Source organism: Megalobrama amblycephala, linkage group LG21 (assembly GCF_018812025.1).
Source record: "Megalobrama amblycephala isolate DHTTF-2021 linkage group LG21, ASM1881202v1, whole genome shotgun sequence".
NCBI lineage: Eukaryota > Metazoa > Chordata > Actinopteri > Cypriniformes > Xenocyprididae > Megalobrama > Megalobrama amblycephala.
This window is the reverse complement of record NC_063064.1, coordinates 21,979,292-22,002,270: the sequence shown is the minus strand read 5'-3', so window position 1 is coordinate 22,002,270 and position 22,979 is coordinate 21,979,292. Positions and strand designations below refer to the sequence as shown.

Below are 22,979 nucleotides of genomic sequence, written 5' to 3'. Positions count from 1 at the left end.
CCTATTCACTTTTCCAGCAGCCTTGGTTCTGAAAGTATTTTACTCATAGGGATAGGGAAAAAAAATAAGTCATGAACCAAGCCAACTAGCTATGAGTTGAATCGCAACATTACAGACTTTGATTTGAAGGCACAAAAAAAGGATATAAAAATCAGATAAAATTAGTATTCGGTTTTAATGTGTAGCTCTGTCTTTTTCAATTTATAAGTTATTGTTAAAAATCAATTCGAACCAAATTCGACTGTTGCACACTTATGTTTTTCAACCTGGAATAAGCCAATATAATATTTAAAAAAAAATTTAAAATGCTAATTTATATTAAACTGGGTGTAGCTTATCATGCAGTACCCAGCTAACAAATATTGTGTGATATTCATGCTTTAATCCCAATTAATATAGCAATAATGGATCATTTTTCAAGTCGCAGTGCTTGTTTAGGACAACAGGGACCTAGACTTTGCAAAAGCAGAAGCTAAGATTCATATCATGATCGACTGATAAGTACGCATCTCTGTGTATTTATTTTGTGAAATCTGTTACCTTACATTGTGTCACTGCTAATCAAATGTATGAAATATATTGCCATTACTTTGAATGTAAAGTAGTGTATTAGGTACTTGTGCATTTAAAAAGCACAGTTAACAAGAGAAGCTGGATAATGCTGCATTGTCTTATATATCATGTAAAGATGATTAAAATACAAATTGACTTGCTTTTTTTGTAAAAATGACAGTGATTTGATTTATTAGTGGATGTTTTTACAATTTGGCAATTGACATTTTTCACTTGACGCATCCTCTGCGTACGAGCACATCAGGCTGAAATACTTATTCGAATTCAGTGTCCATTTGTCTTAGCTGCATTCCTGGCCCTCTGGGCTTTTTAAAATCCTGCAGCTTTTACGTTAACCTACCATTAACACGGTGCCACATTTATGATTATCAGCTGCTCGGATGTGCGCAGCTCTCCATTTCTCTCCAGCCAGAGTGGCACTTTGCTGTGACTGGCAGATTAATTATGGAGTACATGCATGCGGCCCCTGTAGACTGCTGAGCCGGGGAGGTGGGGATCTGCCCTCATGTAAAGCAATGAGACTGGCGCTCTGAGGACACAGCACCCCAGCCAATGTGTATCTGCCAGACCTCGTTACTGGAACAGGGCTCCTCCGACACCTCAGATCTCCCAGTCTGTGCACGCTGCCTTAAAGGAGCATCTCTGGCAGGCCTGAGATCAGTGCTGGCATCCGATAGGCCAGGATGAGCGGCGGTCTCACTGTGACAAGCCCTGATCTGCTGCAGGCTGTAATAAGCTGAACAATGCACTCGGCTGGCAGTATGCGCTGCGGAGCGATAATTGACACATCCTAAAAATGCGAGTAACGACTGGGTTATTAATGTTCTCATCCTGGGGGTGGTTTCAATGCAACCATTAAGCCTTTAATGGAGAGGGAAGACTGACATTTAAAAGCTGTTGCTGTTACCTACTTTTCCATTTAATGAAGATGAGTCTTCGAGCCGGCCGCAGCGAACAATTACAGCACTCAACATTCAGGCACAACAATGAGCCGTTGCTATTTTAGTTATTCTTGTTTTCAAAAATAACTCGAGATCAGCGCCTGGGGCACTGGAAAAAATGAGGAATCTCCTTTTTACTCTGGGGCAGGTGAGCGTGTTTCCCACCCCTCCCTGTTTTCCCTTTCATGATCGCTAAGACAACACACGCCTTTCTACACGGCGTAATAATGTTGTTGATATGGAAGACATGGCCAGAGTTTCGGTTAGGAGTAGAAAAGCCAAGGGCTTGTTACTAGGTTACATCACTGTTGTTGTTGTGAAGCGGTGTGCCAGGTCTTCAGGCACTGTGGAAGGAGCTCACAGAGAGTGATTCCCCTCTGCTGAAGCCAAGTTACCATCCCCCCGACGGGGCCTTCTCCACCGCAAGTCTGCTTACTAATCCACACATCCATGTACACACACAAGTTTGCTCGCGTTTGTTCCGTAAAGTAAATATTTATTGTTCACACTTTGACTCGTAGAAACGGCGTCTGAGAGAGCATACGGTGTGCCAAAGCAATTAACGTTCTCTTTTAGCACTGTGATCGGATGATACTGAGTTTTGGAAGGAGATTACTCCAGAGTAATTGTCATCTTTGAATTACAGTAGGATCCTATTTGCCTTTTGTATATTTTACCTTGGGATTTCTCAAATATTGCTAAATACTAACCAGTAACATGATGAATATTAGAATATTTAACCATATTAGTAATTTGTTGTGGATATTTAATTAAGTTTTATTGGCTGATACCTATATGACCGCCACTCGTTTGCTTTTATTTATTTTTATTTAATTTCTATTTTAAATTTTGCTTTTAATTTTAGTATTAGAAATTTTGTTAAATGCTTTAGTCATTTTTGTAATTTTTTAACTAAATTGAGCTTTAAGTTATATTTATTTCAGTTTTAGTTATGTCTTCTGTGTTGTAAATAGTATATCATTTTGATTCCAACAAAGTATTTTCAAAGCAGTGGCATGCATTTGTTGAAATCAATTCCTAGGGGTTTACTGGCATTAGTAGGCTGAACTGCCTAACTCTGTGGATGTGTGTGTTATGGCCACCAGCCATATCCCTTTTTCATGCCAGTCAATGCATGCTCTTCTGCAGAGTGGGGTCTGTAACTGAGTCATCTGTACAGGTGCCACTGTTAATGAGGGGAGATGCTTACTGCATTTTACTGCCTGGCACTGCAGAGGTGAGCTAATTAACACAGCAGCACTCCTGAGTGTGGAGCATATCTCGATGATGTGCATGGAGTCAAAATGGCAGCAGCCCTGTAGCAAAGTAGGTGATGCTTGAGACCTGAACCCTTATCTGCAGATTTCATCATTCAGAGTCATTGCAGGGACACTTTTGTGGTTTGTGGGATGGTGATGTGAATATTAAGTGCACAGAAAGCCTCATTCTGCATGCATCATTTAGCATTTTTGTACTGTATTAGTTTATTAGTCACAGCCTTAAAATACATTGTATATTATGCACATGTGGCATGAGCAGCCTCACAAATATTAAAATATTCATCGCAAGTCCAAATTAACATTTAATCAGCTTTTTTGTTATTAGAATTGTAATGAATAAGTGTTTAAAAGTTCACCTGAAGTACATTAGCATTGTTTTGGTCAACTTGTGTCTTCACCGTTTTTTGTTTTGGTCAACGATGGTGTATGTCACCATTTTTTGGCTTAGTAGTTAAAGGGTTAGTTCACCCAAATATGCCACAATTTCATCTCTCCCCTGTCATTCTCCTACGCAGTTGACGTTGAAGACACGTTGCAGAGCTTCCCTGTTCTACGTCAGAACGCTGGCTCTTTATTGGCTGACGCTGTTCATGTGAGCACCACGGCGCATGTGTGTGATGCTGGCGAAAGAGCCGGCCAATAATAACTCTGTGTTCTAACGTAGAACACAGAAGCTCTGCAACGTGTCTTCAACATCAAGAATGACAGGGGAGAGACGAAATTGTTTAATAAAGTCGTTATTTTTGTTTTGATTTTTTGTGCACAAAGTATTCTTGCCGCTTCATAACATTAAGGTTTAACCACTGTAGTCACGTTGACTATTTTAACAATGTCTTTACTACTTTTCTGGGTCTTGAATGTGGTAATTTCGTTTGCTTTCTATGGTACATTAAAAAAAAAAAAAAAAAAAAAAAAAACTGATTTTATCAAAAATATCTTAATTTGTGTTCCGAAGATGAACGAAAGTCTTGCGGGTTTGGAACGATATGAGGGTGAGTAATTAATGACAGAAATTTCATTTTTGGGTGAACTAACCCTATAAATGGTTCTCATGTACAAACCCGATTCCAAAAACGTTGGGACACTGTACAAATTGTGAATAAAAACAGAATGCAATGATGTGGAAGTTTCAAATTTCAATATTTTATTCAGAATACAACATAGATGACATATCAAATGTTTAAACTGAGAAAATGTTTAAGGGAAAAACAAGTTGATTTTAAATTTCATGGCATCAACACATCTCAAAACAGTTGAGACAAGGCCATGTTTACCACTGTGTGGCATCCCCTCTTCTTTTTATAACAGTCTGCAAATGTCTGGGGACTGAGGAGACAAGTTGCTCAAGTTTAGGAATAGGAATGTTGTCCCATTCTTGTCTAATACAGGCTTCTAGTTGCTCAACTGTCTTAGGTCTTCTTTGTCGCATCTTCCTCTTTATGATGCGCCAAATGTTTTCTATGGGTGAAAGATCTGGACTGCAGGCTGGCCATTTCAGTACCCGGATCCTCCTTCTACGCAGCCATGATGTTGTAATTGATGCAGTATGTGGCATTGTCATGTTAGAAAATGCAAGGTCTTCCCTGAAAGAGACGACGTCTGGATGGGAGCATATGTTGTTCTAGAACTTGGATATACCTTTCAGCATTGATGGTGCCTTTCCAGATGTGTAAGCTACCCATGCCACACGCACTCATGCAACCCCATACCATCAGAGATGCAGCTGATAACAACTTGGGTTCTTGTCCTCTCTAGTCCGGATGACATGGCGTCCCAGTTTTCCAAAAAGAACTTCAAATTTTGATTAGTCTGACCACAGAACAGTTTTCCACTTTGCCACAGTCCATTTTAAATGAGCTTTGGCCCAGAGAAAACGCCTGCGCCTCTGGATCATGTTTAGATATGGCTTCTTTTTTGAACTGTAGAGTTTTAGCCGGCAACGGCGAATGGCACGGTGGATTGTGTTCACCGACAATGTTTTCTGGAAGCATTCCTGAACCCATGTTGTGATTTCCCTTTACAGTAGCATTCCTGTATGTGGTGCAGTGCAGTCTAAGGGCCCGAAGATCACGCGCATCCAGTATGGTTTTCCGGCCTTGACCTTTATGCACAGAGATTGTTCCAGATTCTCTGAATCTTTGGATGATTTAATGCACTGTAGATGACGATAACTTCAAACTCTTTTCTGATATTGCTCCACTATTTTTCGCCACAGCATTGGGGGAATTGGTGATCCTCTGCCCATCTTGACTTCTGAGAGACACTGCCACTCTGAGAGGCTCTTTTTATACCCAATCATGTTGCCAATTGACCTAATAAGTTGCAAATTGGTCCTCCAGCTGTTCCTCATATGTACATTTAACTTTTCCGGCCTTTGCTACCCGTCCCAACTTTTTTGGAATGTGTAGCTCTCATGAAATCCAAAATGAGCCAATATTTGGCATGACATTTCAAAATGTCTCATTTTCAACATTTGATATGTTCTCTATATTCTATTGTGAATAAAATATAAGTTTATGAGATTTTTAAATGATTGCATTGCTTTTTTATTCACAATTTGTACAGTGTCCCAACTTTTTTGGAATCGGGTTTGTAGTTTAATTGAAGGTCATAAAAGTTGCATTCATTATGAAAAAAATAAACAAAATTCTGTTTAAAATAGTTTTACATGACATTAGCATGTCACCACAGGAAATCAATTAATGCCATTTACCTTTTTGCATAGATTTATAGACCTTGAAAACCTTTAGATACAGGCTAACCTTATGTTTACATTTATGCATTTGACAGACAGGCTTATCCAAAAGCATGATAAGGCTGTGTGGTTTTACCATTAAGTGCTTATTTGCCTTACCTTTTATATGTTTTTGCTGGCGTTGCTTTTGGGATGTTTTGATGGTTGCCTGTTAGTTGCAACATGCAGTGGTTTCAGTTTGTCGATGCAGTTTATTTCTGCAGTCTATGTGAAAATCAGATTGGATGCATGAGAAACTGAGTCCACTGTGCATAGATTTGATTTAATTTAATTAACAAGCGCCCAAAGGCGCTCATTTCCTGCATGTGAACGACGAGGATGCTAAATTTGAATTTTAAGTTTGCACTTCATACAGCTGGATCAGAGGGTCCCATCCTCATGCTGGAAAAAATCTTTTAAATTAGAGGGTCATGACTCACCTTTATGGAAATGACAGCATGATGAAAAAAAGTGTCTGTCACAACTGGCCTCACAGACATCTCATTTATCAGATTTCAGAGGCTTGTGCTGCTTTCCGCCATTCCAGAGGAATTTCAATGAGGGCGTCTCTTTTAGGGCTGTAACGATATGCGATATGAAACCGAAATCGCGATACGCAGGTCCACGAACCTGTATCGCGATGTGAGAAGGCAGAATCGCGACACACCCCTTCCAACTCCCAGAGTTATCCTTCCTGTCCAGATCCAATGCTACCACATTTTTAAATTACTATAAGTATTAGGGGTGTAACGATTTATCGTAGATGGTGTGTCTCAATCAGCTCTCTAGTTCAGTAAGTGTTTCGGGCACACATTGAATCTTGCAAGCAGGTTTAAACGTTTCTCATGTCAGTCTCTTGCATGGTCGCGTGAGAAAAGTCGTGGCTTTCTTTCACCGCAGTGCACAGGAACAGCTGTGCTCACAGAAAAGCAAAAGACGCTTGCGATGCTTTGCTTTAAGAAGTTCTGTGGGGCCGTTCACATATTGCGTCTTTTCCGCGTGCAAGTCAGTTATTATTTTCAAATGTAGCCGCGCGGCAAGCGCGCTCATAATGGGATCAACGCGGTCGCGACGCGCATGCAATTCCCAACTTCTCAGAATGCCGCAAGCGCACCGCAGGTCGTGTGACAAGAATCAACCGATCAGCTATGGCCTTTCCGTAACAAAACATCAAAAGCTCAGCCGAACAGCTGATCATAGCTGTACATGGTGGTTTTTATATCTTATCTCCATCAATATATCTCGTAGTAAAACTAATGCAAGGGCTAGAAATCATTTATCCTTAGCAGAAACATCCTGATCCTCTTGGAGAGCTCAGTTCATGGTTGCATAGCAACGACCGACGCCACGGGAGCGCAAGCGCTTTGGAAAGAAGGAGAAGCGGTGCGGCCGCGCCTTCCACGCGTTTTTAGACGCGATATGTGAACGGCCCCTATTCATAATTCTAAGTTCATGTTAAATTTAACATTTTTTTTCAGTGACAGACAGCCCTATTCAGCTGTTAATTTGAATACAGAAGGTTTTTATTAAAATTTTATATTTATTTATTTTATTGAAATGTGATCTTGTATGTACAACAAGGAAAATTATTGAAATTTGTTCATGTTTTTTTAATAAATCTTGTTTGAATTTCAGTTTCATTTTGTTCAAAATATCGTGATACGTATCGTATCGTGAACTCCGTATCGAGATACGTATCGTATCGTGACCTGAGCGTATCGTTACACCCCTAGTCTCTTTCGGTTCCCGAGAGAACCGGGGAGGTATTTTTAAACTGAGGTTCGTCTGAATAATATGTGGGATATTCCCTCCCCTGGTGCCTTTTTTCCCAGTCGTGTTGTCATTTTCACCATAAGACGTTCTATAGAGTGTGGATGGATTATGTGCCTATGCGACAGGACGAGCCTAGCGTGTCTGCTGCTATTTTAAATCGGAGAGGGCATTGTGCCTAAAACACAAGGTTGTTTGTGGGTGTAGGGTGCAGCCGCAGACGGGAATAAGAGCCCGTTCCACACAGCGACGACGACTCTGAGGCCTGTTTACATTGCAGACGAGATGGAGAGGGGGAAGGGTAGAGTGAGATCGAAAGGGTTACACTACCCTCAGGAGAATTGGAATTTCTTGTGAACCAATCCCCCATTTGGCTGGCAGTTGTGAAAACAATTCCGCAGCATTTACTCAGTTTGCGGCTCAGATTACTGTTGTGTGAGTCAGCTGCAGGGTGCAGGCCGGAGGTAGGAGGTGGGCCAGACGGCTTGGCCGGCCTGAGCAGCTCAGTGTTTTTTGTTTTTTTTGGTTTGTCTGCAGATCAGCGTCTGTTCTGGAGCTTCTCTCCAAAGAGAAATGCTGCCTGTTTGAATGTGCTAATTAAAATGACATTGGTTCCAGCTGGAGTGGTTCTAACTATTGAAGTGTCGGCATGCTTCAGAAGTGATCGCTCATATCCTGACAGTGTCGGGCAATATAATGATCCCCTCTCTTGCTCTTCTCCGCAGGTTTCGTTTTTGAGTGACGCTGACAAAAACAGTGATCTGAGGGAGCCCCTTCATTCTCACCGCAACGGATCGTCACCCCTCCTTCGCCGCAGCCGCCGACACTCGACCTGCCACCATGACGTCGGAGCTGGAGAGCAGCTTGACCTCCATGGACTGGCTGCCGCAGCTGACCATGCGGGCGGCCATTCAGAAAGCAGACGCCCAGAACGCTCACGGGCCGGGCATGGCTAAGAAGAGCGCCCTGCTGGACCCCAACACCACACTGGACCAGGAAGAGGTGCAGCAGCACAAGGACGGCAAACCGCCGTACAGCTACGCCAGTCTCATCACGTTCGCCATCAACAGCTCGCCAAAGAAGAAAATGACACTGAGCGAGATCTACCAGTGGATCTGTGACAATTTCCCCTATTACAGGGAAGCCGGCAGCGGGTGGAAGGTAAGGGGCGAAGCGCAGACTGTAAGCGTCAGTTAATTTGTCATTATTTGCTTTCTGCCCGTCAGAGACATTTGCATGCACACGAGTGACGTCCCTCCACTTAAATTCAATCAGTGTACCAAATCAGCCCTGAATTTAGTCAGAGGAGACTGCCAAGGTTAATGTGTGAAATTATTCTCATTTCTTATGCTGTCAAGGTTTTTTTTTTCCTGCTTTTCCTCGCCAAGGAACATTTCGAAAAAATATCAAAGCAACAGCCACGCTGCTATTTTGCAAAGCGCCGTTCGGATCTGTTTATGACCATTAATATTTGACACAGTATCTTGTCTCTCTAGACACAAGAAAATAAAGGCTCTTTTTGCAGACACAAGTGTGAGAAGGAAGTGTGTTGATATTCACCCTGCCAGATCCAGCCACACAAGCCATAGAGGAAAAAACTCCCTTTCATGGCTTGTATTATTCATGCCAGATGCCTTGATAGAAGTCCATTATGTTGGAGAGAGCCATTGCTGTGTCACCATCTCAAGGAGCATATGATATACAGAGATGAAGCCGTGCTGATTGCCTTTTAAAGAGCGGAGATGGAAATTGATATTAGAATGAGCTTTCCAATCAGTTGACATTTATTGGCAATAGAATCGGTAGCACAGCTTTATTGCAGACAGACAAGATGTATGCGGTTCATATCCGTGCGAGACGCGGCCCTGTTCGCGCTCGTGTGTGTGTGTGTCTATCTGTTGGTGAGCATATTTTCACACCCCCCACCCTCTTTTGCTCTTCTGTGAAACAGATATTTATGTCTGTGTAGATATGAGAGCAACACATGATTTTGCAAGTTTAAAAATCACCTTAAAATATGTTTATACATGCAGTTTTTACTTGATAACTGTAATCAAAATAACAAATCAAACATGTGGTTTTATAAACTCCCAGCCCTATTGTTGTCTGTGGATTATAGAGCAGGAGATTTTCTGCATATTTATCAATCCTGTTTCTTTAAGTTTTCTTCCCTCCATAAGTGTAATGCTTTTTGTGTTTGCAGATATCTTAGGTGAGTTTGAGGGTCATTGTGGTGCTGTCACTCCTTTAAAACGAACTTATTTTTTCTCTTGCTAAAAACGTGTTCACACGTTGTCCGTGGTACCTGGAAAGATGGCTCGAAGTTAAATTGCTTGCTAGCACCCGTAATGCCTTTTATGACATCAGCCCTTCTTTTTTCTTTCCCCTCCCCCCGGTACACATTTTGCACAGTGGACAGACATAACAAATGGATTTCTGCGTTTTTCACTGAATTCACTGAAATCGCTGTACAAGGTTGCTGCCCTGACACGTTTACCGGGAGACGGCTTTCCATTTTGCTGGAATGTAGCCTTTTTTCAAAAGCCTTGTGGAAAGAAGCGACCCACCGCTGTTCTCAATGATGGCCATTAATTGCCACATTCCATCTCTATATCATGGATTGTTACGGCTATTATATTAAAGATCTAACAACCTATCAGTTTACAAAGGGTGTAATATACATTCTGTAGTGTGTTAGCGTTTGTTTAAACTGAGGAATGACAAATTTGATAATTGGGTGTGCTTCTGTTTCTTTTTTATTTACATAAAACTATATGAATGATTTCATAGTTGAAACCAAATGCCGGCCAGTCTCTATGAAAGTGTTATGCGTTTAGATGCATAGTGAGAGACAGACTGAGGTGCTATGCTGTCCTACTATGTGATGTGGAAAATGGCTTTCAGGATATTGCAGCAGAAACGCATCTCATAGGTGGAAAGAGTGTGTACTGATGGGAAAACGAAGCTATGGAGTTGGTGTTAAGAATTGTATAACAGCAATACGAGTGTTGCTTTTAATAGGCAGGAGAGCGTGAATCTCACTCCGACCGGCGTCGACTATTATTTTAGAGAGATCCTTTGTCTCTGAAGTGCGCGCTGCTATATTTGTGAGTTTGCACATATACCGAGCGTGGCTGGGGTGAATGTAGGTCTGTGTGCAGTCATCGCCCTCCATCTCTCCACAACCCCCCTGAGATGTCGGCAGCAGGAATTTACGACCCAGCGCACGCACACGTCTGTTCTCTATGATAATTCTAGCTGTGCTGGAGAGATGAGACCGGGCTAATCCAGGCAGTGGCAACTCATTTAGTCATCTCAATAGAACTCCATTAGCCAACGCTTTTAAGAAATATCAATAAATGCTGTCAATAAGAATAGATAATTCATCAAGGTCAAAAAATATTAATGCAGTATTAGGGGAGACAGATATGCAGTTTGAGATTAATTTTAGCACATTAAGTAGGATTGTCAGCAAGGTAGGAAATTAACTTTTTTTTTTTTTTTTTTGCCTACAAGCCACAGTGACTGGTGAAATACAGAATTTTACCAGCCACTCGTGTTTTGTTTTTTTTTTTTTAGTTCAAAAATATAAAATAAGCCACTGATATGAAATTGAACAGATTATTTTTATTTTATAAGAACTTTTCCTTTTTGCATAAGTGGACATTTTTAGATTTTATAAGCTATAGCAGTATGCAGGACTTCTCTTATACACTACCAGTCAAAGTTTTTTTATTTTTTTATTTATTTGTCTATTTTTTTTATAAATTAATACTTTTATTCAGTAAGAATGCATTAAATTTCTCAAAAGTGACAGTGTAGACATTTATAATGTGTTTTTTTCAAATAACTAGCCTTATTGAGCTATTTAGCCTAAAAATTGTATCGCAGTTTACACAAAATGATGTGTAATGTTTTTAACAATGATAATAATAAGAAATGTTTGAGCACCAAATCAGTATATGTATTTTAGAAGTATCATGTGACACTTGAAGACTGCAAATTTTAAGGTGTGCAAGTGGTGTTTATTTTGTTTTGTCATTTAAATTCTGTTAATGTTCACTTTAAACAAACCGGAAAAGACTTTTTTAATATGTATGGGTACTTTCGTCAGTACCCGTACTTTTGAAATCCCTAGTCTAGAGGTTTTTTTCGATTGGTGAGGAGCAATGTTTTTGAATGTAGAAGTTTATACAATATATAAACTTTTTTCAGTATACCACTGTTCGAAGTCATTTATTGCAAGCAGTCCCACAGTGGTTTGAATTAAAGATCAAATTCCTGTGTATGATTTGTATTAAACAATCCAGTATTTCTGCCTTGGAACAGCAGGGTGGTGTTCAATTATGTAGCCACTACACAGATTCAAGATATTGCTTAGACTGTCACCACAAGAAATAATCCTCCATCCCTATTGAAAGCTCTTATGTAATACGCTCGTCTTTGTCCGGTTCTCATAATGCCAAGTTATCTGCATGCAAGCTACCTCAGTGTAAAGAGCAAATGAGAATAATTTGCCATCTATCAGGTTGAGAGGCTCACTGTTCCCTGTCAAACCCACTTGTCACTGATGAGATGTTTAATGCTATCAAGAAGATGCTTAGCACCCGGTCACCCTCTGAGTTTATGCATTTGACACCGAAAATTGCGTCTGGTGAAGCAAAAGTCATCGCAACCCACCTGATCTGAGCGTTCCAGCATCCTCATCCCGTTTGACCTCAGAGCACTTATATTGAAGCTGTAACAGAGTGCAACCAGGCTAAACCTCAGTTTAAAAGCATTAAATGTATGGATGTTAGAGGATTATGGAGGACCCGAGCCACGCGAAAGCTCTTGTTATCCTCCGAGAATTTTCAATCTCTGTTTACACAACAGGTTTGTAATCCGGCCACAGAGCAGGCCGTAATCTGATCAGGCACTCCAAAAACGTGCGGCGCTAGCAGATGTGACAGCACGGCCTGCTTATGGTGGCTTTGCCACGGCTGCTTCTCCTCAGAATACACAATGCGGTTCTGGCATTTTCTCGCCTAATTGCTCCCTTATGATTTACCAGTAGTGCTTGGGGAAGGCCGGGTGACTTTTCAGGTCATCGCTCTATCCACTTTTGAACCCCAAGTCTGAATCTCATTGTGCAGGAGACTGCTCGTCTGATACGCCGCCGAAAATCCAGAGCAGTTTTCGCATCTTAACCAGTTTAAATATGTTTGAAATGTTTGTTCTTGAATCTTTGCTGTCGCTACCGGCATGATATTCTCCCGTTTCAACACCTGCATGCAGGCGAAAAAGTGTGCAAATGCTTAATTCCTCACAAACGGCGTAGCCGTTGACACTCCAAAGCTGTTTTGGCCTGCGCGAACGGATAAATGCAATAGGCGAGTTTGAGTCTTGCCCTGTTTAAAAACGCTCTTGGCACTTGTGGAGTGTCCGAACCTTCTTCTTTGATCTCATTATGAAATGCAAATGCTCACCAACCTAAACAGATCAAAGGTTGCACCCGCTGTTGGGCAGCCGACATAATAATGGAAGCCAGGGGCGATTGACCGTTTTTTCCCTAATAAGTGATTTGGGGGACCGCTTCACCACCCCAGGGCGTTATTTACTTGCAAGCCGGGAACACTATCTCTTAAGAAACTAAACAGCCCAAATCCCAGCTCCTCTTGCTTTTATTTAAATGTGGAAGCACAGGTATTGCACTCGTCCTATCTCTCGACTCAGGCTTGGTATGCTGGGTTTGGAATATTAAGATGTAAAATTGCTTCAGCGCACTCTGATTCTCAGTTTAATCCTCCAGCCAGGATCATTACGCGGTCGGGCATTTCATTTTTAAACGGCCTCCTGATATTTTTTTATATATATATATATATTTTTTTTTTTTTCCTAGACTGCTTTTTCTAAAAATACAGTCACCTTCAGTACATTAGATTTGAAAATCTAGTGCGCAATTATTGGGCCTGTGTTGCTGCGTATATTTAGCATGCAGCCTCTCTCTATATCTTTGTTTTTAATTGTGGCAGTAGCAGAAGTGGCTGTGTCGGTGGTGGGAGTGGTGGTGATTCATGCCGTAGCCAGTTTGATCCTGCTGTGTGGCTGGCTCTCGTGTCAGGAAGCTCCCGCCTGGCCGCCCGCCCACCAGCCTCACCTTGCCCCATCCCACTCGTACCCTGCCGCTCACTCAGAGTAGGTGGGCAGAAAGCGTAGCGGCTCACCAGGTGGAGCTGGCAGAGAGGGCACTCGCTACACCTCGCAAAGCACAGAGTTGACTTTGGCAAAGCTTGTGGAAGAGACTTGAAGACTTACCAGTATTGCTGTAACCAGTCGTGATCTTTTCTTTGTGTTTTTTAAAAAGGGAATGCACTGCTTTTGAGTACTTCAGTACTTGGCAGATAGATCAAACGACTAGTTGAATACTCTATAGGAAAGATTGTTAGTCTCTGTACACTACGGTTTTGGGGTTAAGATTGTTTTAATGTTTTATTTAGAAAATATTTCTTATATTTCTGTTTCATTTAGTTGCATTTCATGTGTATACACCCTTTAAAAAGCCTTTCCATCCTGATCAGCCTGGAGTCCTGGACTAGATGTTGCAAGTTGCTGCCCAGGGCTCCAGACTGCGCCTAAAACGGTCACATTTGCGACTAAAAATATTAATTTGCGAGTGATATTTTTGCTGAGGTCGCCATTTGCGACCATACAAAAACGTTATGACTGTAAAATTTACATGTTTTTTGCGTGTTCTGTGAACAGTAGCCTATCGCATCATTTGTTATGTTGACGTAATTAAATGAGATGCTGCGTGTGAAAGTTTCACTGAGTTCGAAATATGAAAGGGTAGGGAAAAATATCACTCACCAAACAGACGCCAAAGAACTAGCGCTGATGAAAGTCGACTGTGCTGTTGCCTCGCGTCGCCTGCGTCGGTGCAAAACAGCTGCATTTGATCACACCGTTCTGCTCCTACGTAAAGGAGACAACTGCCTATTTCCTGATATATATTTGTCTATATTCGTCATTCAAACAGGGAAACCGGCTCTGCAGACTGCAGATACACACACGATGCATCGCGTACTTACCGTTTTGAACATCAATCATGCTGATCACTTTTATTATTCCATTCCGCTCATGATCATCACATAAATTTAAGGGCATAAAAAGTCTTCAGTACCTTAAACGGTACTAAGAGTATTAATGATAATTTTAAGGCGTCTTATATTTTGTGGAAGGAAAAACAAATCGCGATTCTCCCTAATGTGATTATTAACATTAATTTCATTAAATAAATGTGAGCGCTGCATGTTTTAAAGAAGGTGGCGCTGTTGCGCGTTCTTCAGGCACTCACAACAGTGCTTCAGAGCAGCTCACAATCAATGATTAGTGCACATTTGTCAACCAATTGCTTATGAACTAATGCTGATCAGTTTTGACAACGTTTACTTTATAATATACATATTGTAATGTGTTGTAAACGGTAGTAACAACGGAATTTTTTTTAATCTTCCTCATCTAAACTTGAATGAGCAGCAAAAGTAAAGCACAGACATTTTTAAAAATAAGAGTCCCCCTGTATTTCGGCCTGTTCATTAATCAAAGTCAAGTAGTATGTATAGCAATTTCCCGTTATTTGGTTACACCAATTTTAGTATATTTGTAAATTTATTTCCATATATTTATTTATTTTCATTTGATTCAAAGTAAACTGTTGTCGCTTCAGGAAGAAAAGAAAAGTACAATATTTGACACATATTATTCAATATAAAGAGTTTTTCTAGCATCAGGGTTATTATAGTTAACTAAAACCATTAAAAAACATTTTTTTCATTGCTTGAAATAAATGTTATTACTGAAATAAAAATTTATACAAACTAAACAGACATGTTTAAAAACAACAAAAAATAATACTAAAATAAAAAAAATATTAAAACTTAATGAAAAATGAAAGCAGAAAATATAAAAATCTAATCGGATTCAAAATATTAACAAAAACTATAATATTATTAAGTGAAAATAGTGACATTTATTTCCCAGAAAAATCACTAGATGAAAATGCTGAAACTGTAAAGGCGGAGATATATAAACACAACAGGATGACTAAAAGTAAGTGATTGAAAAAAAAAAAAAGGTAATTGTTGTGTGGCTCTTAAAAACAATTATTTGGCACCTGTCCCTCCCCCCCACCCCCCGTTGGAGCCAATGGCTCCTTAATAATTTTTTTTGTTTGGAGCCCTGGCTCCAAACCAATAAATAAATAAATAAATAATTGCCCCATTGTGATGCAGTTGCATGTGGTTGCTGCTCTGATAGGTATTAAATGTTTTGAACAGTTTTGAAACATTTTGAAAAATAATTGTTGCGTTATTAATGCAGTTTCATGATTAGTAACTGCTGTTACTTTTGAGTAGTCATGCCCATGATTACTTTAAAAGTACAATACAATTATATATTGTAAGCGTTTACAGACCGCAAGAAGCCTGTGATCCCTACTCTCCATGTAGGTGTATACTTCACTCACTAAACATCAATCATTTGTCCTTCATTGATTGATTCAACCCCATCTACAGTGATAATGAGGCCTGTTACACAAAGTCAATACCTGACATGGAACATTTAATGCTGGGTGAACTTAGGTGAAATGTCGGCCTATTTAGCTTTTCTTACTGCTTGTATAATAGCAGCCACCTTTCCATCAGAAACTTAGGGGTTAAAAGTAGTTAAAGATTCTGTACTGCTTTGTGTTTTATAGCTAAAAAGCAAAAAAAAAATCAATGAAAAGTTTGCCCAATAAGCTCTGCGCTTTTTTATGTATTCACTGCTCTGTGTAAGAAATTCAAAGACATGCTTTATTTTGAATATAGTCATTCTCGTACCTTATTGCCCAACTTCCTGTTTTTATATTTCCGTCTGCATATGTTTTTCCCTCCTCCCCCACAGAAGTTAATTGCCATTTTCTGCTTAAGATACTTGTTTTTGCTTTCTCCGTAAACCATTTTATGAATAAATAAATAAATAAATCTTCAGCACGGTTAACACGCCACCCTTTAAACAAGTCAGCAGCTTCCTTCATTCTTGCGAGGATGCCCAGCTCTTTATTAATTGAGGCTGGGATGACCTGAACATGGCCTCTCATCGCTGCTGTGATTTGGCCCCAAGAGAGAGGCGCTGAGCCATGATGAATTTGCGCATGCTATAAATAGAGTCTGGTCCTTGGAATCCGCCTTTAACTCCGAATCTACTCTCTGAAATCTGCTTAAGCTGGAGTTGGACTGTCTGTCGCTGCCGTAGGCATTATACAAAGAAGAAAAAAAATGAAATTGTAATTTTCATAAATGGTTGTGCAGTTCACTTTCAAAAAGACTTTCTTCGTCTGTGATTTTTAATGAATTGTGTGTGATGGATTCTCCTCTCTCTTATAGGCCTCCTAGGTCATTCTTTTGAGATAATGAATTGTCTATAATTAAAGTAGTCTGATGTTCCTATAGAGCTGTTATTAGATGGAAATGCAGATTTTTTTTTTTTTTTTTTACATTTCAGATGTTATAGAGTCAATAGCCGCTTTTTCACCATCGGGCCGAACTGTTCGTAGAATGATAAGGAAGGTTTCCAGTTGTATTTCCACTTGAGCCTGGCACGGTATGATTACAAACCGTTCTCAGCCCGGAATCGTGCTAGTAGAATCCGTGAAGTGACGTCGCCACTCAGGATTGGTCACTTGCCTGTTGCCTGGCTACCTGTTTCTCTGTAGCTGGCTAAGCACTATATCTGAGCGACGTAAACGCTCATCTTCCATAATGTAGTCATTATTTACATCTCATATCATCAGTAAACCATTGCGTTACTAAGGCAACGGATGATGCTTTTGTATTATATTCCAAAGAGCGGCTGCTATCAACCCCACAATGGAAAATGAAACCGTAACCGTACCAGCTGGCCCGGATCATCACGGAATGGATTGGTAACGCAATGAAAACCGTTCGGCTCGACAGTGGAAAAGCGGCTAATTATCTATAATTAAAGTAGTCCGGTGTTCCTATAGAACCATTACACAATGGAAATGCAAATTATAACATTTCAGATGTTATAGATTCAATGACATAATGCTTAATTTTGTATTTATTAAATTATTCAAAAATATATTAATGCAATTTATACATAGACTTGCACACACCTTTTCTAAGATTTCAATTTAAGATTTTTTTATTATTATTATTTCTGTATAAAATTGTTTTGTCAAAACAACTTGACAAAAAAATACATATTGTTTTTTTTTTGTTTGTTTTTGTTTTTTTTCACATCAAATTATTTAAAAAGATTTTTCCTTTATCATACAAACTCATATATCACTGACACTATATCCTGTCTTTCCGTCTACTCGAATTTGTGAATAAGGAGAGAAAATGTCTATGTTAATGTAAAAAGTTGAGTATGAAGACCAAGTGTAACGGCAGATTGAGTTAACTGATGTTAAGGTTTGCGTGAGGAGTGCCTCTTCCAGAACACTGCCAAATGCAGAACAGCCATACACAATAGTTCTTGGGTTTTGAAGTAATTATCCATAAGCTGCTCAGTTACTTTGCTTTCTCTTTAGCAAACCTGACCCTTCTTGTCAAGTCTTTTTTGAAGACACAAATTTAAAGATTAAGAAGGCCTGCCAAGCCATTACCAGTACAATGTTGAGTTTTAACAATAGGAAATGTGCCATGGCAGAAATGTTTCATCTCATTTTATGCCCATCTGACATGGTTTTAGCAGGCAGGAGCTGCAGACAGAGTGGCACCATGTGTGTGGTGTCACTGAGGATATGGCACACTGCCCAGGGACTTCACATAGAGCTCCCACATCGAAAATGTCATTGAGCTCCATGCTTTTACTATCTGGGTTTTGGGTGACTTTGGTTTGTCTGTGCTGGTAGCTGGGAAGGCCAGGACTTTGAGGTCTAATGAGTTAGACCGGGCTTTTTTGATCCCGTGCCTGTTCTCCCCCTTTGACTTAAATTCCCGCTAGGAAACAGCAGAAATTGCAAGATCTCTGCTTCAAAGCAATATGTGTCTTTTGGATTATTTATTTCATTTTTGCAAGAAACCCAATTTCTGTAATTATCTCGAGATTAGAAAATTCACTTCACATGCCTGGTATCATCATTAGTTTGTCACTACAGTGTATTTGTGTATCCACAGGCACTATGTCCTTACAGAATTTACCCTTTACTCAGGAGAGGAGAATGACACTGCCTTCTAGCAGTGGAGCACAACCAGTGATGGATGACATGCCAGGAATCAACGCTGTCTTCCTGTCCCACAGCCATTGACAGGCAAAGCTCCAGCATCTTTGCATCACTCTGTATAATCCCAGGTCATAGCAGCCATGGATATGACACATTAATTCCTCACTCATGATTGCCTATTCATCAGTGTCAGTGCTCCCAATACACTTATTCCATCCTAATTTACTGAAGAAAACTTTAGTGCAGAGTGCACATACAGTAGCCCCAAAATGTTTGGACACTGAAGTCATAATGAATTTCTGTGATTGCATTATTAGATGATAAATCATCAAACCAAGTGCCATTTAAAGATAGCACAAGCACAGTTGTGTAAATGTATTGTTCAAAATTAAAACATTTGAATACTTTGTTTGTCAAACATTAATATAAGCTGTCAATAGTCAAAGGGTTAGTTCACCCAAAAATGAAAATTCTGTCATTACTCACCCTCATGTCGTTCCACACCCGTAAGACCTTTGTTTAACTTCAGAACACAAATTAAGATATTTTTGTAAATATCCGATGGCTGATATTTTATCGAATGGCAGTGATATACAGTTCTATTTAAGTGTGCTTTAAGTGTCCAAAATACTTTTCATTGCCCTGAAAAGTCTCGTATGAGATATACAGCCAGTCGTCTTTCTTTTCAAGGTGATGTGGGCTGCCTGTAGCAGTGAAGAGAATCTGGTCAGGCAGACTAGTTGTGGGGGAAGAGAGAGACGGCCTCTACTGCTGCTGGTTGCCGCCTCTCTAGCCTCTGTCCTCCTTATCAGGGCCAGCTGGCTGCAAGGCCACAACCTCTCACTGCCAACTAATTGCCTCTGAATTAGACAATTAATGTGGCCTTGTAGAGGGCTGGAGTGTCTGACTAGAGGGACGGTGGTGAGCAGAAGGGTACCCGGCCTTTCTTCACCTCAGCAATGTATTATTTATGGGTCGTTGTGCTTGACAGTTTTACATTAACTTTGCTAATGGACTCTATAGGAGGGTTGTGACTTTTGGATCTGTGTTAAGTTGAATACAAATGGGAAAAGCAAGTAATTTTTGCCCCTTTCTTTGTCAAAGCACAAAGAATCAGCTTTTTTGTTTTCTTGACTGCGGTTTAAAGGAGAGCATTGCCTGAAGGGAAAGTCAGCGTACGAGCTTCAGATGGATAAAGGTGTAAAAGACGGGTCCCTGTCCACCCTCTGCACCTTCTTCGCCGTGTCTGCCATGCGCTTCTGTTGATTGATTGACTGCCTCTGTTGTGTGAGGGATTCTTGTGTCAGTCCGCAGTTATAGATGAATGCTGAGTTCCCCTTGGTTTGCCAAAACCGCTTCTCCGAAGTGTTTTTTAGCCTTTTCTTGGAAGCGTGCAGTGCCGTTGCAGCACAGTTAGAGCCTCTAGCAGATCGATTTTGTTTTCAAAGAGCCTAATTGTTGGCATTGACTTGAACAGTTGTATTCCGTTGATCTGATCATGCTGATTGTAGGCCACTAGCACAATGAAGTGTTCACATAACAGCCCCTGTCTTACAGTAGTGTGGAGAGATCGTACTGCATTGTGCATATGGGAACTGGATGGTCACCTCTGCTCCCCTCATTAGCTCCATTGGCTGTAATAGTGGTTATTGACTGGATGGAGCTTTAAGCACCTGTAATATTAATGGCGGCTCTCGCAGCTGCGATGGATGAGTGCTGCGTTCGCTAGTGGTTCTGAGGACGCTCTTCTGTCGCCGCTTCATCAGCCACTTGTGCACTGCGGCCGTTCCAAACTCGAGGTTTGCTGGTGACCCTCACATATTCAGGCTTGCTCCCGTTTTGTTAGCTTTTAAATGTAATAATCTAAAACACCAGTGAATATTTAAGTTCCCCCCCCCCCACACACACACACATTTGGAGCATACTAAAGTTGGAGATAAAATAAGATACAATGTGGTATTGCAATACATTTGTCACAGTATGTAATTGGCAATCATTTTTAAATTAATAATTAAACCTAATTTATTTATGGATCAGATATACACCTACTGTTAAAAAGATTTTTTTTTTTTTTTTTGAAGAAAAGTAATACTTTTATTAAACAAGAATGCAATAAATTGATCAAATGTGACAGTCTATCTTAATGATTTTTATAATGTTATGACTTTTGTAATGTTACAAAAGATTTATATTTCAAATAAATGCTGTTCTTTTAAACTTTATATTTATCAGAAGAATTCTTAATTTTTTCCACAGCTTCCATAAAAATATTAAGCAGCGCAACTGGTTTCAACATATATACTATGATGATAATAAGAAATGTTTCTTGAGCACTTGAGCATTTCTGAAGGATTATGTGACATTGAAGACTGCAGTAATGGCTGCTGAAAATTCAGCTTTGCCATCACAGGAATGAGTTATATTTTAAATTATAAAAATAGAAAACAGTTATTTTAAGTTGTAATAATATTTCACAGTATTGTTGCTTTTACTGTATATTTGATCAAATAAATGCAGCCTTGGTGAGTACAAGAGATTTCTTTCAAAAAATGTTTTGGACAGTAGTGTATAAAAGTCAGTATGGCAACACAAATTTACAATTATTATTCGGCCAAAAAACCCCAAAAAACTACAGGTTCCGATTGATGGCTGGTCGACTGGTCGTATAAAAGTTGTTGAGGAATCAGGTTTCAATTCTTTGTCAGAGCCTAAGCAGCACAGTACACATTGCATCTTGACACCGGTCTTATGATAATGTTGTATTATGGATTTCCTGGAGGTTCTTAAAGCCAGCTAGATATAAGTCCTCTGCATGCATAAACAATTTGAATATGATTTTTAATAAACTGACCTTCTACCTGCAGCTACATATTTAATATCTTCCCTCTGGTAAATCTTCAAATGTAACGTCACAACTTGGACCCAAACCTAAATTAGTTTGTCGGCATTGGAATTTAAAAAATTTGTTTACTAATGTACATTTTTCAAATGTGATGTTCCTGACTGACACTAGATAATTGAAATGTTCTTTTATCAGGGAAAATTTTTAAAATATTGAAGCAAAAACCAAATGGCACATCTAGATTTTTGCCGATTTCACTCATGATGTATGCATGTCTGTTTACGTTTTGACAACGTAACCATAATAATTTAATGTAATATAAATGTGTTTGTAATTGAGTTTATAGAAACACCAGATCTATTTTTGTTTTTTGATTTTTTTTGTTTGTTTGTTTTTTGTAGTTCTCAGCATGGCTGGAAAATATGACCTAAAATCAAAGTCTCGATTAATTGAACATTTTACCTCGATTACAATTAATAAGCGATTATTTTGTTTTTGCATTCATAGTTCACTGACAGCGTTTGTAAATATGCTTGACTATTAAAGGTGGGATACTTTTTCCTAATGAAAGAATGCTCCGACATAACAGCTCACTTTCAGCAGTTATTTTATCTATGGTTCGTAACATCTCTTACAGATTTCTGCTCGTTGTAAATCAAATACAGATAAATTAGCACAGTATCAGTACATTTATTTGAAGGCATTAATGAGAGAGCGATTGCATGTGTGAATTAGTCATACCGTCTCTCTATTAACTGTGAAGCTGTGGGTTGTAATTAAGTAGTTACTTCAAAAGTAGAAAAATATATGCTGTTACTTTTGAGTTTCTAAGCTACTTTAGTAATAAATCACAGGACAGCGTTGACAACAAGTTCTCTCTGTGTGCGTGATCTTCACGTGATGTGCGAGCTACTGTCTGTATGAGTGTTCGTGTGCCACAATGCATCGGCGCAGTAGCTCAATATAATAATACACATCTGATGGTCTAAAATTGCTTGAATGTCCAAACTGGCAAGCCTTAAAACACATACAATTGACAAATATTATGTAAAGGCGCAAGTGAAAGTGATCTCACTTCGGAGGCTCGTGCGCTGTCTGTGTGTGTTGACTTGGTCGCAGTGTTTGAGTTTGCCTATGTGTTGCTTCCATGCTGCTGACTAGATGGGGCAGAGTCACGTGACTACATATGTGGTAGTATGTATTTAAGGGGGAAGTATTAACAGGAGAAATAATCGACATGGGAAAATTATGTCAGTTAGAGGTTCTGAATTTCAGTTTCGAATACATTTCGATAAATCGTCCAGCCCTAGTTGCATATTATGCAAGCAAACTATAAAATTTGTATGGCTGACCTTCAGGAAATTAAATTGTGGTTCTTGAAGGATAACAAGAAAAGTCTTAAGGTGAGAGGAAAGTGTTGTTTACTTATTATATATAAAATGATATATATAGTCTTTATTTATAAAAAAAAAAAAAGGAACATGTAGTAAACCTTAAAATGCCACAAATTGACTCCTGTTTGGACAGTCTGCTGACTAACAACTTGCAGTTTTAAATGCTGTTTGAAGCTAACCACAAACCAATTTCTTCCCCCTAGCATTAATATCATCTGCACTCTTCCCAA

General features: G+C 39.6%; 1 protein-coding gene across 2 annotated transcripts in view; it reads left to right on the top strand.

Annotated features, from left to right (window-relative positions):
• The window catches only part of foxj3 (forkhead box J3), a 95,711-nt gene that overhangs the window by 31,356 nt on the left and 41,376 nt on the right, over positions 1–22,979 (top strand). For both annotated transcript variants that reach the window (XM_048173461.1, XM_048173460.1), the window contains exon 2: positions 8,024–8,459. In XM_048173461.1, the coding sequence (XP_048029418.1) occupies positions 8,139–8,459 (321 nt within the window). In that variant the 5' untranslated portion in view covers positions 8,024–8,138. The remainder of the gene's footprint in view (positions 1–8,023; positions 8,460–22,979) is intronic.